This window comes from Lampris incognitus, chromosome 7 (assembly GCF_029633865.1).
Source record: "Lampris incognitus isolate fLamInc1 chromosome 7, fLamInc1.hap2, whole genome shotgun sequence".
Lineage (NCBI taxonomy): Eukaryota > Metazoa > Chordata > Actinopteri > Lampriformes > Lampridae > Lampris > Lampris incognitus.
This window is the reverse complement of record NC_079217.1, coordinates 63,206,700-63,222,394: the sequence shown is the minus strand read 5'-3', so window position 1 is coordinate 63,222,394 and position 15,695 is coordinate 63,206,700. Positions and strand designations below refer to the sequence as shown.

Genomic DNA, 15,695 nt, shown 5'->3' with positions numbered 1-15,695 from the left:
GGAAAAGAAAAGGAGAAGACGTGAGAAAACGAGAGGAACGGAACAAGGCGAGGAGGTATAAAAGGTGAATCATTCTAGATGTTCCTGCCTCATCAGATCGGAGCCGCTCTGCAAACCCCCGCACTGCTGATTCCCACGTCCTCCATCTGACTGACCGGACCTGACCAGAATAATTACCAAACATGTTGTCCTCTAGTCATCAGTATCATATCTACTTACTTTACTAATGAGACACACGAGGGCAGAACTGGCAAAGAACCTTCGATTAATTCATCGCTCGCCTCCCTGAATCCTTTAAAGATGGACGCACATTTCATCCCCCTCGGTGCTTATGACCTGTGTGTGACGTCATGTAGTTAAATCAGTGTGGTTCATGGGTCTCCGGATAACTCACAGTAGGTAAATCAATATAGTGTGCAGGTCTTTATGGACTGTGTTGGCAACAGGCCTGCGGTCTCCCTGCTTAAACTGACTGACTCATTAGTATTCATCAGACACACACCGGAGCTCGCCAGCTCCATTGTCCTTGTGCTGTGTGTGCGTGTGTGTGTGTTTCATCCTCAAGGTCTGCATGGAAACGAATATATATTTAGGCCAGCAGATGCGGTTCAAAGACCAAATGAAGACCACACTGAAAAGACGCTGGATCAACCCCTCTTCTTCGGAGGAGGTACTTGCCTCCTGCTTCACCATCTGGCGCTCTCACGTCTCACGGGGAGTCAAGTTTGAGGAAAACCAGCGCACACAACACCGTGTAGCAAAGCGTGCGAAGAGGCATGCTCACAAAGCTACCCCTGCCCCCCCCCCCCAGCACCACTTTTACATGCCCGGTCTGCAACCGCAACTGCGCATCCAGGATCGGACTGTTCAACCACCAAAGGACTCACAAATAGGAGAAGATGGTCACCATTGGATACGATGGACAACCAGCAGGCAAGCAAGCATCCTTATGGTCTACATGGAAACTACATATATATATATATATATATATATATATATATATATATATATATGGTACTTTATTTTGCTATTGTACCTAAAACAACACTTAATCCACGAATCTCCACATCCTGCAGACTGTAGCAGTATGTGGTGCGGGGTGCGGGAGTCTGGTGTCTGGTAGGACTTTGCCAGGAAAAATGAGAGGGTCCATCTTCATCATAGCAGCCAAATGAGGAAGAAGAAGGCAGGTAGTGTTGAGTGTGAAGAAGAAGTGAAGGCGTTGTGTCTAACCAGTAGATATGACAGAGCAAGCTGGTAGAAGACCTTTACCAACGGATAGTACTTCATCAGAAAGTACAACACATAGTACTACATCAATAAGTAAAACTGAGGTTCCACCAGGTTTTATGTGTATTTCTGACACAACAGCCCTGCTGACTCTCATTCATCTGGAATGAAGCTCAGCCCACACTCACCTCACCACCACCTACACAGGACACACACTGGTACAACCCAAAAGATGAATAAGTAGCAGGGTCATAGGTCAAAGGTCGTTTGGTGTTTCTTTTTATGGGAGTGATGGTTGGACCAAAGGCTTGACCACGGGTCTTATAGTGAGGTGGTTTAATGATTATTTAAGGTGGTGTAACCTTAAATTTGTCATTCTGACAGACAGGTAGGGCGTATGAGCCATCGTCAGTAAACTTTAAGGTGGTTTTAGATTTATTCAGGTGGCGTAACTTATCATCGCCTTTACATAGTGTTGATTTGACAGATTTAGAGCCCCTTGGCCATCTTCAGTTAACTTTAAGGTAGTATTCGATTTAATTAAGATGGCATGACTTATCATAGTCTTTAAAAAGTGTGGTTTTGATGGGTGGCGCTATTCAGTATCATGGATACATCATAAGCGGAAATCACCAGATAGCCTCGACGTTAAATGACATGTGCTTGATTGATTTAAGGTGGTCTGAGTTACCGTAGTCTTTGGGTAGGGGTGCCTGGGCAGACGGGTGCACCATAGGTCTCCGGCGAGGCTCGTGGATTGGACTCTGGTACTCAGAAACAGACACAGGCTCCTGATCCACCTCAGCATCCTGGTCCAGACCGGCTTCTGGAGCTCCCGCTTCTTCCTCCTCTTCATCCTGCCTTTCTTCCTTGTCCTCCTCTTCCTCCTCCTCTACATCTGCTTTATCCTCATCATCATCCTCCTCTCTCTCTTCCTCTAACTCATATTCCTCTCCTTCCTCTTCCTCTTCCACTTCCTCCTCTGTCAGCGCCTCCTCTTCATCCCTCTGGACCCGCCCCTCCTCCTGCTCTTCCCGGTCTTGTCTCTCCTTCTCCTGAGCCTCCAGGTTCTCCTCTTTGGTCATGACGAGGGACACGTGCACTGGGCCTGTGAGGGAAGACGACACTTTAGTACTGTTGTCATGGAAACAAAAGTACAGTTCCCATCTCTTCGTCTATCTATCTATCTATCTATCTATCTATCTATCTATCTATCTATCTATCTATCTATCTATCTATCTATCTATCTATCTATCTATCTATCTATCTATCTATCTATCTATCTATCTATCTATCTATCTATCTATCTATCTATCTATCTATCTATCTATCTCTATCTATCTATCTATCTATCTATCTATCTATCTATCTATCTATCTATCTATCTATCTATCTATCTGTCTGTCTGTCTGTCTGTCTATCTATCTATGTGTCTGTCTGTCTGTCTGTCTATCGATCTAGTCTGTTTTTGCAGCAGAGACAAAATATTCTGCGAGATCAGCTAAAGATTGCAGCATCAACACAAACAAGTTACATATAAACAACACACAACACAACACAGTAAAATCCAGTTAGAAGCATTTGAAAGAATGAGATTAGAATGAAGTCAAAATGTACTGAACGACTTCTTAGAAGGTCAGGGGAATAACATGGTGAGGGAATATGTAAGCTATGTAAGCTAGCACGATGCATTCTTGACAAAAAAAACAAGAGAAAATCCTCATGACACTGTAGGGATCCAAAAACAATTTTATGTAAAACTTTTTTATCAAAAAGACAAGATCGGCTTCTGGCTTCCGCCTTCATGGGATTCGGCTTCGTCCCAGACAGCATCCGGATGTGGGCCACTTCATGCAGTGATGCGGCACTGATGGCCTTCTTCTGGCCCTGACAAAATGGTGGGGCCTGACATGGCCTACATGTACGATAGCAAATATGGCCCAAATATGCCAAACCAAATGAAGGGTAATGATGAGATGTACAGTACGCCCACCTTAATGAACCGCTGGCTGGCTCGTTACTGTAATGAGCAGGGATTCGGTTTCGTGGTTAACCGGCCTTCTTTCTGGGGCCGCCCTTACCTGCTGAAAGCAGACTGCATTCACCCCACTGGGGACGGCGCCGCTCTTTCGTCTAGTAATATAGATAGTAGATAGCTGTCTATGTTCAGTTTGACACTAGGGACTTATAATTGAGCAGGTCGCAGGTGATTAGAGAGCCTGCTGGGTTTAAATCTAGTGCGGATGTGGAGTCAGCTCGTTTAGTTAATGTGTCTCGTCAGGGAATTTCTCATAGTATAGTAGAGTGACAGCTTGGTCTACAACATTGAGACCATCTTCCTTCTCTGCTGCATTGCTCCCAAGCCTCTCCTAAATGTGTGAATCACAGTACTCTGATAATCATTCCTACCACTGGTTTTGGCGAAATGTGCAATGAAGCGCCTGGTAATCTTCAGAACCAGACATCTTCTGTTATAAGAAGTGCGACCACACATGGTCCAAAGCATAGGTCTTCAAGTTTGCCAACAAATAATACAAGGTGGCTAATTCCAAATAATATTTCATCTAGTGGTAACTCCGCCTTACTGATCACTGCAACAAGATGCTCAAATTTGGTTTCATAAATATCAGATCACCATTTACCAAAGCCTTACTAATAAATGATGTGATTCTTGAACATAGTTTTGATATGATTGAGTTATGCGAAAGATGGCTGAAGCCAAATGTTTTCCGTCCCTTAGGCGAAGCTTCCCACCTGACTATACTTATGTCCATGTAGCTCAGGCAAATAAACAAGACGGGGTTGTTGCCTTAATATTTAAGTCTATTTTCAAGTTAGCTTCTTAACTTGAAACTAAATTCAAATATGTTCAGGCTCTTATTGTAAGTCCATGTCCGTCAGCACCGAACAGACCGCTCAGTCAATACTGTGATACTCTATTGACCTCCTGGGTCTAGCGCACAATTTTTTTGAAGAATTTACTCATTCCGATGAGCTTCTAATTCTTGGTGATTTCAGTATTCATCCGAATAAGGCTGGAGATCCTCTCAGTAAAGCCTTTCTGGCAGATGTTGATACTTTTGGGATCGCTCAGTTCGTTCAAGAGTCAACTCACTGCAGTGGTAATCCCCTTGATTTAGCTTTATCTAAAGGATAGCTGTTTCTGAACTGACTATCTCGCCTACCATATGTGCTGGGTCAGATCATTCGCTCATTAAATTTGAAGCATAATTTTCCTGTCCAGTTAATGTCGGCACAGATATAATTGCCACTTGCCACATTGGTCTCTCCACTGTAGCTGCATTTGGCCACCAGCTGCCTGAGGTGTTGGCTCCTATCACTGCAGAGACAGAGTCTGTTGAAAATCTCACTAGTGACTTAAATGTGGCCCTCTCTAGTCTCCTCGATTCTTTTGCACCTCTCACTACCAGAGCTAAGTGACCGAAAAGGCCGACACCCTGGTTTAACGATGAGACACGTGCTCTTAAGTGGGCCTGCAGGAGACGGGAACGTAAGTGATGAATATCAAAATTGGAAGATTTTGTTTACCTATACTGGCATGAGTGTTTGCTGGAATACAACCATGCTTTATCTGCTGCGAAAGCAGTGAATCTCTCTTGCTTAATCAATATTAATAAACACAATCCTCGATTTCTCTTTGACACTGTAGCTAAATTTACTAAAAAGCAGCCGTTTATTAGCTGCTCACCGTTCACGGCCCATGAGTTTGTAGACTTCTTCTGCAATACGTTTGATGACATCATACACATAATTTGTTCTTCAACTCCAGCTACTCCTACATATCCTGTATTACCAAATTCATATCTATACAATGAGTCCTTGTTATTACAGCTTTTGATACTATCTCTCTTGATACGTTGACTAAGCTTTTGTCAGCTTCTATACCAACTACTTGCCTACTTGACCCTTTACCAGCGAAACGTTTTAAAGACCTCTGGCCTTTCCTGGGACCTACAATGCTAGACATTGTTAATTTATCACTTACTACTTCAACTGGTCCCTGCATTTTTAAGACAGCTGTGGTCAAACCTCTACTTAAGAAACCGGACCTCAGTCCAGGGTCTCTTAATAACTATTGATCCCTCTCTGATGAGATTCCCTTCTTTTCTAAAGTACTAGAGAGAGTTGTGTATCAACATATTTCGACCCATACAGAAGAAAATAATATATAGGAACCTTTTCAATCAGCTTTCAGGGCCTGTCACTCCACAGAAACTGCTCTGACCAGAGTGGTAAATGATCTTCTTCTTGCTATGGACTCTGACTCCAGCTCCATGCTTCTATTACTGGACCTCAGTGCAGCATTTGACACCATTGATCACTGTATACTATTAGACAGAATAAATTGTAAATTTTGGTGTCTTTTGCCTAGCTGTCTCTTGGCTGAAGTTCTACTTATCTGGAAGAACACATTGTGTCTGCTATAATAATATTACTTCGAAATTCTCTGATATTAAATAAGGTACCTCAGGGCTTGGTTCTTGGACTTCTACTTTTCCCTCTTTATATTTCACCTCTTGGCCAAATTATACACAGTCATGGAATAAGTTTCCATTGCTATGCTGATGATACTCAGCTGTATGTGCCTATAAGGGCTGATAATCATACTCAAATCACTAATTTAGAGGCCTGCTTGGCTGCTGAGAAAAATTAGATGTCAATTTCCTGCTTTTAAATTCAGATAAACCTAGGATGCCGATCAAGTAACAGTTACACCCAAACACTCTTGTGATTTCACAAAGTGTCACAGCCAAAAAATCTTGGTGTTACATTTGATCCCAGCCTTTCCTTTAATAAGAATATTAAAGAAATCACCAAGACTGCCTTTCTTTCACTTATGTAACATCACTAAAATTCGGTCTTTTCTCTCCATGGCTGAGGCAGAGACTCTAATACATGTATTTGTTTCATCCAGACCTGGTTACTGTAATGTTGTGTTCTCAGGTCTGCCACATGCTAGTGCTAAAAGTCTTCAGATGGTTCAGAATGCTGCAGCTAGAAGTCTAATTAAAACCAGAAAACTTGACCACATTACACCAATTCATGCCTCCCTTCATTGACTTCCTATCCATGTTAGATCAGACTTCAAGGTGCTTCTGCTGACTTTTATATTCCTAAATGGGCTCGCCCCATCTTACCTGACTGATCTCTTCAAACCGTACATTCCATCTCGAGCTCTTCCCTCTCAAAATACAGGGCTCCTGTGTGTACCCAAAGTTAAAAAGAAGTCAGCTGGTGGCAGCAGGGCCTTTTCCTATCGGGCCCGTTCTTGTGGAATAACCTGCCTGCTGCCATCAGACAATCAGAGGCTGTTGAGTCCATTATATCCAATCTTAAAACTCATCTTTTTTCCTTAGCTTACAATTAGTTGCCTTTAAATTTAGTTCTTCACGAGCTGTACTGCATGGCGGGTCGATTTCTGTCTCAGATGAATTCACCAAGCACTGTTCTGCTGATGAGATTATAGAGTATAGATTATTGACTATTGTAAACTGTTCTATTCTCTCACATGTCTTTTCTCTCTCTCTCTCTCTCTCTCTCTCTCTCTCTCTCTCTCTCTGAATGATGTCTTCTCCTTTCTCTTCTCCTGTGTATGTGAATGGTGTGATGTGAGTCTCCCTGTGTGCATGTGTAGTCTGTCCTGCCAGGTCTACATGGTGATGGTGGTCACGTGGCTCAGGTCCTAGGCTGTCCCAGTGGCAACTGGACACTACTTGGCATCCTCCCCATCATAGACTTCATATACTTTATAATTTCATTATTCTGTTATCATCTTTCAATGTTGTATTGTGTAAATTGTGTAAACAAAACATCCACTGCATGCTGTCTGTCTTGGGAGAGAGATCCCTCCTCTGTTGCTCAGAAAACAGGATCAACTACCAGTAAAAACACAGACAGAGATGAAAAGAGAGAAGAAAAAGACAGATTGAGGAAGAAAAGAAGTGAAGCATTAATGGGTAGACATTTGGTAGCTTAGAAGGACCCAGAAGAAAGACAGAAACAGAGATAGAGACAGACAGGAGGGAGCGAGAGAGAAGGAGAGGGAGGGGGGTTATCGACTAAACGTACAACAGAAGAGGCTAAAAATGCTAATACCAGACTCTGCTGTCAGTCATCAGCTGTCCACAAAGCTAACAGCATTAAATCGTTACACTGCATTAGCAAATGGCTGGAATGCTGTTATCCTTTCAGCTCCCATTCCCTCCATCTCTATCTATCTATCGAGCTAGCTAGCTAGCTAGCTCGCTCGCTATCTTAGTGGAGGATGCCAGATGCACCTTTTTTCCCCCCTTCTTTTTTCTCCCCAATTGTATTCGGCCAATTACCCCACTCTTCCGGGCCGTCCAGGTCTCTGCTCCACCCCCTCTGGTGATCCGGGGAGGGCTGCAGACTACCACATGTCTCCTCCGATACATGTGGAGTCACCAGCCGCTTCTTTTCACCTGACAGTGAGGAGTTTCACCAGGGGGATGTAGCGCGTGGGAGGATCACACTATCCCCACCCACCAACAGGTACCCCGACCGACCAGAGGAGGCGCTAGTGCAGCGACCAGGACACATACCCACATCCGGCTTCCCACCCGCAGACACGGCAGATTATGTCTGTGGGGACGCCCGACCAAGCCGGATGTAACACTGGGATTCGAACCGGCGATCCCCGTGATGGTAGGCAACGGAACAGACCGCCACGCCACCCGGATGCCCCCCAGATGTACATGTCTGTCTTTCCTTACATAGACATGCCTGGTTTTTTTTGTCTTTTATCGTCTGTTCCTCTATTATTTATGTCTTGTTCGTCTTTTAATTCTTGTTATGTCCGCCATGTTCTGCTGCCTGTTCTCTTCTTGTTTTAGAGATGCTTACTTGTTTGGGTTTTGCAAGGCACTTTATACATTTTTTTAAAGTTCTATATAAATAAACAAAATTCATGTAACCGGTCATTTTTTCGCCCGGTGCGGGATTCGATACGAGGTGTACTGCACCACAAGGCGACATCACTAACCGCTTGGCTAAAGGGTCAGACCCGCTAGCTAGTGGCTAACGTGTCTTATTAGTAGTTTACATTCATTATTATTAATATTATAATTAGTATTGTTATTATCAGGGAGGCGCTGACGTCTTTGTTTCAATGGCGACGGCGGTGCTGAGGCTGGCTGCCGACCCTGTAGTTCTACTGAACGGAGCGGATTGACAAACTAACTGAGACAGAACCGGTTTCGGTCCCCCGTTAAAGAGACCCAGGCTTCCATCTGCCCACGTGCAAATCAAATTACTCTGCTTTTATTTATCACGTGTTACTCGTGACTTCCGGTGTCAGATTTTAGTCTCGGGTAAGGTTTCTGGCACCCAGACTCCATTTTATTATTGCTGTCTGTTGTGTGAAGCCTTCTTTCTCTGGTCCGTGTTTGCTTGTCCGTCTCCGTGTGTTTCCATAATGTCCTCTAGTCTCAGCTGGGATCAAAGAGGGAGCTTATGCAAGGCCACCATACGAGTCAGTAGCAAGTCAAGTCAAGTCAAGCAGGCTTTATTTGACCCCAGAGGGGTCACACAAACACGCCACTGAACACATAAAGCAAATATTCAAATAAACGCAACGTGCAGTAAGGAGAACACATCCAACGAAAAGCAATGTAACAGTAGGGACCCCAGATGCCCACACACACGGGGGGGGGGGCAGGTTTTACACGCATGAGCAACACGTATGAGCAACACACGTGACGAACACACATGACGAACACGCATCAGGAACACACATGAGGAACACACGTGAGGAACACACATGACAAACACGTTTGAGGAACACGCATGAGGAACACAGACGAGGAACACGCATGAGGAACACGCATGGAGAACATGCATGAGGAACACGCATGGAGAACATGCATGAGGACCATGCATCAAGAACACACATGAGTAATATGCATCAGGAACACGCATAGAGAACATGCATGAGGAACACGCATGGAGAACATATATGAAGAACATGCATGAGGAACACACATGAGGAACACGCATGGAGAACATATATGAAGAACATGCATGAGGAACACACATGAGGAACACGCATGGAGAACATATATGAAGAACATGCATGAGGAACACACATGAGGAACACGCATGGAGAACATGTATGAGGAACACGCATGGAGAACATATATGAAGAACATGCATGAGGAACACGCATGAGGAACATGCATGGAGAACATGCTTGAGGAACATGCATGAGGAACACGCATGGAGAACATGCTTGAGGAACACGCATGAGGAACACGCATGGAGAACATGCATGAGGAATGCGTATGAAGAACATATATGAAGAACATGCATGAGGAACACGCATGAGGAACACGCATGAGGACCATGCATCAAGAACACACATGAGTAATATGCATCAGGAACATGCATGGAGAACATGCATGAGGAACACGCATGAGGAACACGCATGGAGAACATGCACGAGGAACACGCATGAGGAACACGCGTTTGGAACACACGTGAAGAACATGCATGCATGCACACGTTCATGAACACGGTCCAGGCTCATGCGTGAGTGCAGAGTGTTTGTCCACACACACAGACCTGCACACACAAACAGGCCCATCCAACAGACAACTTCGTCACCAGTGGATGCAACCTCTGTAATCAGACCTTCTGTTCCTTCTAAAGACACGACTCCTTCAGTTCACATACGCTGTTGATGGTTCTGTCAATACGTCACTACAAAAACGGCTCTATTCCATTCTATTCTATTCTATTCTATTCTATTTACATGATCTGCCAGTGACTATGTGTTGGTTAATAATAGAGGAACTAGTTGCAGGTGTAAGGTTGGGCGTATCATAGCAGAGCACATGGTAGAGAAGAAGAATGAAACACGTTTCCATCTCCGGCGTAATGTTCAGTAACCCTTCACATGACAGGCTGCTCATTATGCAGAAATAACCCAGCACCATCTAGCAGACCAGATGGGAGTGAACTAGGCTGAGTTACTGAGTCATATGTGAGTAGAACAGGATCTTTAATATGAGGTGACTATTGAATGTGGTGCTGTCTTTACTGTGATTATGTTACCCGGCAGGACATTCAATATTCACCCTATATTCAGGTTTAATTCAGGTAATTTTAGTTTTATTCAGGTAGTTACTATTGATCCCTGTGACACAAAGGATTCCAACAAGTCCTCCAGCCCATACGACCACATAGGTCGCCTAGGTTGCTATTGGCAGCACGGCCGCTAGAGGTCGCTTATCTTTAAAACGCCACTGTAGGTCATAATAAGCTGCTTGTACAAACGACCTCTGGGGTCGTTTCTTTTTTGGTGGAGGTCAGTCTCAAGGATTCATAACACGTGTTTGGTACAACGTGATGTGTGACTTTGTCCCTACAGCGTTGGATGCGGATTATTAGCATCACATTATAACGACAAGGAAGTAAACCGGAGATGTAGAAAAGATCCTATTTTACTCATCCATTACTCAGTAAATACTACGCGTCATAGTTCACTACCATCTGGTTTACTAGTATGTTACTGGGTTATTTCTGCATGACGCATGGGCTGGCGGTTGAAGGGCTGTCTGCATAAACTGCACGGCATCGATGCTCCCATGCACATTACTACCTTGTGTAAGTCAGTGGTGCCCAACCCTGCTCCTGGAGAGCTACCGTCCTGCCGTGTTCCACTCCAACCCTGATTCAGCACAGCTGAGTCTACTAATGACCTGGTTGGGGTGAAAACCGGCGAGGGGGGGCGGGTAGCTCTCCGGGAGCAGGGCTGGGCACCGCTGGTGTTAGTGAACGTGGAGAGTTTTTGAGTGCAGACGAGCGACGCGAACACGCTAGCGCCAAACCCCCCCCCGAAAACAAACCAAGAGACTCTAGATGGACAAAGGTGATGCAACTCCTCCTCTTTCACAGACTACATGGCCAGGACGTAGGGGCAGTCTTGCAAGCTAACAAACTGCCCATTAATGCCCATTATAATTTGTGTAATCGTTGTTGTCGTCCCACATGTCAGGATTAGCCGTATTCCAGTTTGGAAGGGGATGAACGCGTTTCCCGTGTTGGAACAGACGAGGGGGGCGGGGGAGAAGGGGGGGTCCTCCTTCATGGGGGTCCTCCATTTTATAAACACGGAAACAGTTCACGACGGCGACAATCGGTATTTTGTCACAAAATAGAGATAAATAAAGGCGCGACGTCAGAATGAAGACGTGTGTGCGGTGCCTGTGTGGTGCGTCGCAGCGCACGGCCTGCTGCTCGGCGTGCTGCTCGGCGTGCTGCTCGGCCTGCTGCTGCTGGATGGACGTGCGTAGCGGGCGCGGAGAGAAACGCCCCGCTGACAAAACAATGATGGAGATGCTGGCGGAGACCGACGGCGACGGCGTCCAGATAGAACCCGTCCGAGTGACAGAGCGGAGCGCTAAATACCCGGGTGACGGTCGACAGATTAGAAAGATCGATCTAGAAGAAGGAGAAGAAGAAAGAGCCTGGGTTTTTCCTGCGAATGACGCCTCTCTCTCTCTCCTCAGCATCTCCATCTTACCCAGGAGGCAAAACGCAGGCACCGAAGCGACCATCTGAATGAAACACGGCAGCGGTGGGAACAGTGGGAATAAGGCACAGTGGGAATAACGGAGAGAGAGAATGAGGAGAGAGCGGTTTTACCTGAAAACAAGCCTCCGGTCGACGGTAAACACGTCTCTCGTTGTGGTGAAGGGAGCGCGGTGCAGCTACGACGGAACGACGATGCTGAGAGGAAGCGATGCTCTGTACGTAAGGATGCGTCTCCCTCCCCCCACCCCACCCCCTCGCTCTCTCTCGCTCGCTCTCTCTCTCTCTCTCTTGCTTTCTCTCGCTCGCTCTCTCTCTCTCTCTCTCTCTCTGAGTCTCTCTGTCTGTCTGTCTGTCTGTCTGTCTGTCTGTCTGTCTGTCTGTCTGTCTGTCTCTCTCTCTCTCTCTCTGGGTCTGTCTGTCTGTCTGTCTGTCTCTCTCTCTCTCTCTGTCTCTCTCTCTCTCTGTGTCTGTGTCTGTCTGTCTGTCTGTCTGTCTGTCTGTCTGTCTGTCTGTCTGTCTGTCTGTCTGTCTCTGTCTCTCTCTCTCTCTCTCTGTCTATCTCTCTCTCTCTGTCTGTGTCTGTCTGTCTGTCTGTCTCTCTCTTTCTCTGGGTCTCTCTCTGTCTGTCTGTCTGTCTGTCTGTCTGTCTGTCTGTCTGTCTGTCTGTCTGTCTGTCTGTCTCTCTCTCTCACTCTCTGTCTGTCTGTCTGTCTCTCTGTCTCTCTCTGTCTCTCTCTCTGTCTGTCTGTCTGTCTGTCTGTCTGTCTCTCTCTCTGTCTGTCTCTCTCTCCAGGACACCTTCGTTCAGGTGGTGCCGCTGGTCAATCCGGCCAAAGAAGGTCATTTTGTCCAAAGTCCCTCCGTTCATTAGCAACCACGTGCTGCGGAGAGAACTGGCGAGACACGGAATATAATGTCCCCTATAAAACTGATCAATCTGAGCTGCGAGTCTCCACTTTTAAAGCATGTCGTTACCTTCAGAAGGCAGCAGGTCTTTATGGTTCTGAGGAACAAAGCGGAGTTGAATCTGATGTTGAAGTTCAGAGTTGATGGTTTTGACTACGCTGTGTCTGTATCATCAGAGACAATGAAATGTCTTGGCTGCTGAATGGAGGGTCATCTCATCCGTTCCTGTCCAGAGAAACCAACTGCTGAGCCAGATGAGGGTGAGACGGCGGCACAGGGCCCCGAGCAAGCTGGGACTGCGGCGCCGAGCTCAAAGCAGGGAGAAAGGCAGCAGGGAGGAAACCAGAGTGAAGCTGAGTTTCTGGCTGCTGGTTCAGGTGCTGCTGTTCCTGGTTCGGCCAACCCAGAAACTGATGGTTCGGATGTTGCTGATCAGGGTTCTGCTAAAGCAGGGGCTGCTGGCTCAGTTGCTGACGATGCGGGTTCGGCGAGTTCAGGGGCTGTGGGTTCAGGTGCTGCTGTTCCTGGTTCGGCTAACCCAGAGACTGCTGGTTCGGATGTTGCTGATCCGGGTTCTGCTAAAGCAGGGGCTGCTGGCTCAGTTGCTGACGATGCGGGTTCAGCGAGTTCAGGGGCTGTGGGTTCAGATGCTGCTGATCCGGGCCCTACACAGGACAATACTGTTGTGGAGGTTGTTGGAAAGCGTCCCACGGATACTGCTACCTGTGATGTAATGGACACACAGACTGAAGCTAATGAAGCAGAATGTTCTCTGGAGGAGTAATGTGGGATGTTGGTAAAGGAAGGCCCTTCTAAGGTCAAGGATAAAAAGAGGAAAACTGATGAGGTGTCTCCGCCTTCTAGTAAAGCGACAAAGGTTTCTCGTCAGAGTAGGAGTCTGCAGTCGGATGAGAGTGAAGTCGATGAAGCCAGTGATGTGGAGTCTCTGGCTGCCTCGCAGACGGGGACTCAACAACAGACTGGATACTCTGTAGTGAGTATTAAGAAGTTCTTGCAGGACACTAAGGGGGCCAGAAATGTAAAAGTTGACAAAGTGTTTCCTGACTTGCAACTCTTCCTTGATTCAGTGAAGACTTTTCTGAGAAGTCCTGGTGGTCTGGGGGAGAAAGCTTTCACTGAACAGGAAACTCTTTGTTTGAAAAAAATAGTTCAAAAGGTCAGAAAGCAGTTAAGGAATGATGAATAAGTTTTTCAATTTACTGTTTTTCTGTCCACTTATATCTGTTTTGCAACTTCCTTTCTGTATTATGGAGGACATAAGAATAGGGAGCTTAAACTTAAATGAGGCAAGGACTGGTGGGAAAAGGGCCTCTCTTTTCAAGCTGTGTGCTCTTAAAAAGTTAGATGTGCTTTTTGTACAAGAGGCACACAGTACCTCTGATAACGAGGCTGACTGGTGGACAGAATGGACTGGTGAGACCTTTTTAAGTCACAAAACCAGTAACAGTGGTGGAGTTGGTATTATTTTTTTCCAGGAATTTTATTCCTCAGTCTGTCGAGTCTGAGGAAGTTATTAAAGGCCACCTGTTAAAATTAACAGCAGTGTATGAACAGGTAAAACTGGTGTTTATTAATGTTTACGCTCCAGTTGTGGGAGTGGAGAGGTTAGTCTTCCTGGATGTTTTGGATGAGCTTGTTGAGAATTGTACCAGTGAGGACTATTTAATTTGTGGAGATTTCAGCTGTACTGAGGACAGCAGGTTGGACAGAAACCATGCAGAGCCTCATGCTGCCTCTCACAGTCGTCTGGTTCGTCTTATTGAGGCTCATGAACTGTGTGATGTGTGGAGAGGGTTTCATAACAGAGACAATACACCTGGACACATGTTATGGACAACTTGATGTCTATGGCCAGGCTTGATCGTTTCCATTGCTTGAAACTTCAGTTTAATGTGTTCAAAAGTTGCATCATCAGCCCTGTCGGTTTTTCTGACCACTCACTAGTAATGGTTTCTGTCTTTATAAGATGTGTGAAATCCAATAGTGCCTATTGGCATTTTAACACAGCCTTACTGGAGGATAGAAACTTCAAGAACACTTTTGTCTGTTTTTGGAGAAACCACCAAAGTACAATATCGGATTTTGTGTCTGTACAACAGTGGTGGGATACTGGAAAAGTCCAAATAAGACAACTGTGTCAACAGTACACTCAGAATGTCACACGAACCTTAATGACTTCAGTTAAAGCTCTGGAGTCTGAAGTAGAGGAACTCCAGGGCTTGGCTGAGGCCACAGGGGACCAACACCATACTGAGGCACTTGCAGTGAAAAAGTCTCGTTTGACCAACCTGCTGGGTGTTTCAGCTCAGGGCGCTTTGGTCAGGTCCCGCTTTCAACATGTAGCCCAGACGGATGTCCCATCACACTTTTTCTTTTGCCTGGAGCGTAAGAATGGGCAGAAGTGGTTCGTTCACAGCCTAAGATCTGACACTGGGCAGGTGCTGACTGATCATACTACGATTCACAAGTGTGCTGTCAGCTTCTACATTAACCTGTTAAGCTATGAGCAGAGAGAGGAGCAGGCAGTGGCTCAGAGTTTTTATACCGATCTCCATCAGGTGGACTGGCAGAGCAATGTAGAGTTGGAAGCAGCTCTTTCCTCTGGTGAACTCTATGCTGCTCTGCAGAGTATGCAGAGTGGGAAAGCTCCTGGTATTGATGGTCTACCTGTTGACTTTTACAAGTCTTTCTGGTCAGTGATTGGGGGGGGGATCTGCTGGCGGTGCTAAATGACAGTCTCGCCAGAGGGCATCTGCCATTGAGCTGCAGGCGGGCGGTTCTCACCTTGCTGCCCAAGAAAGGTGACCCACAGTCCATTACAAACTGGAGGCCTGTGTCACTGCTTTGCACTGATTATAAGCTCCTCTCAAAGGTGTTTGTGAATGTTCTCATTCATCCAGGTCATGGTTATCCAAAGGAGTTGAATCAAGTGCAACTGGACTTGGTATTTTTCCGTGAAGACG

At 45.9% G+C, this 15,695-nt stretch overlaps 1 protein-coding gene across 2 annotated transcripts in view; it reads right to left on the bottom strand.

The window, feature by feature from the left end:
• Positions 1-11,983, bottom strand: part of clip3 (CAP-GLY domain containing linker protein 3) — a 37,338-nt gene extending 25,355 nt beyond the window's left edge. For both annotated transcript variants that reach the window (XM_056283969.1, XM_056283970.1), the window contains exons 1-2: positions 11,917-11,983; positions 1,922-2,338 (exon numbers count right to left, since the gene is read on the bottom strand). In XM_056283969.1, coding sequence (XP_056139944.1) covers positions 1,922-2,315 — 394 coding nt within the window. In that variant the 5' untranslated portion in view covers positions 2,316-2,338; positions 11,917-11,983. The remainder of the gene's footprint in view (positions 1-1,921; positions 2,339-11,916) is intronic.
• Between the last annotated feature and the right edge of the window lie 3,712 nt (positions 11,984-15,695).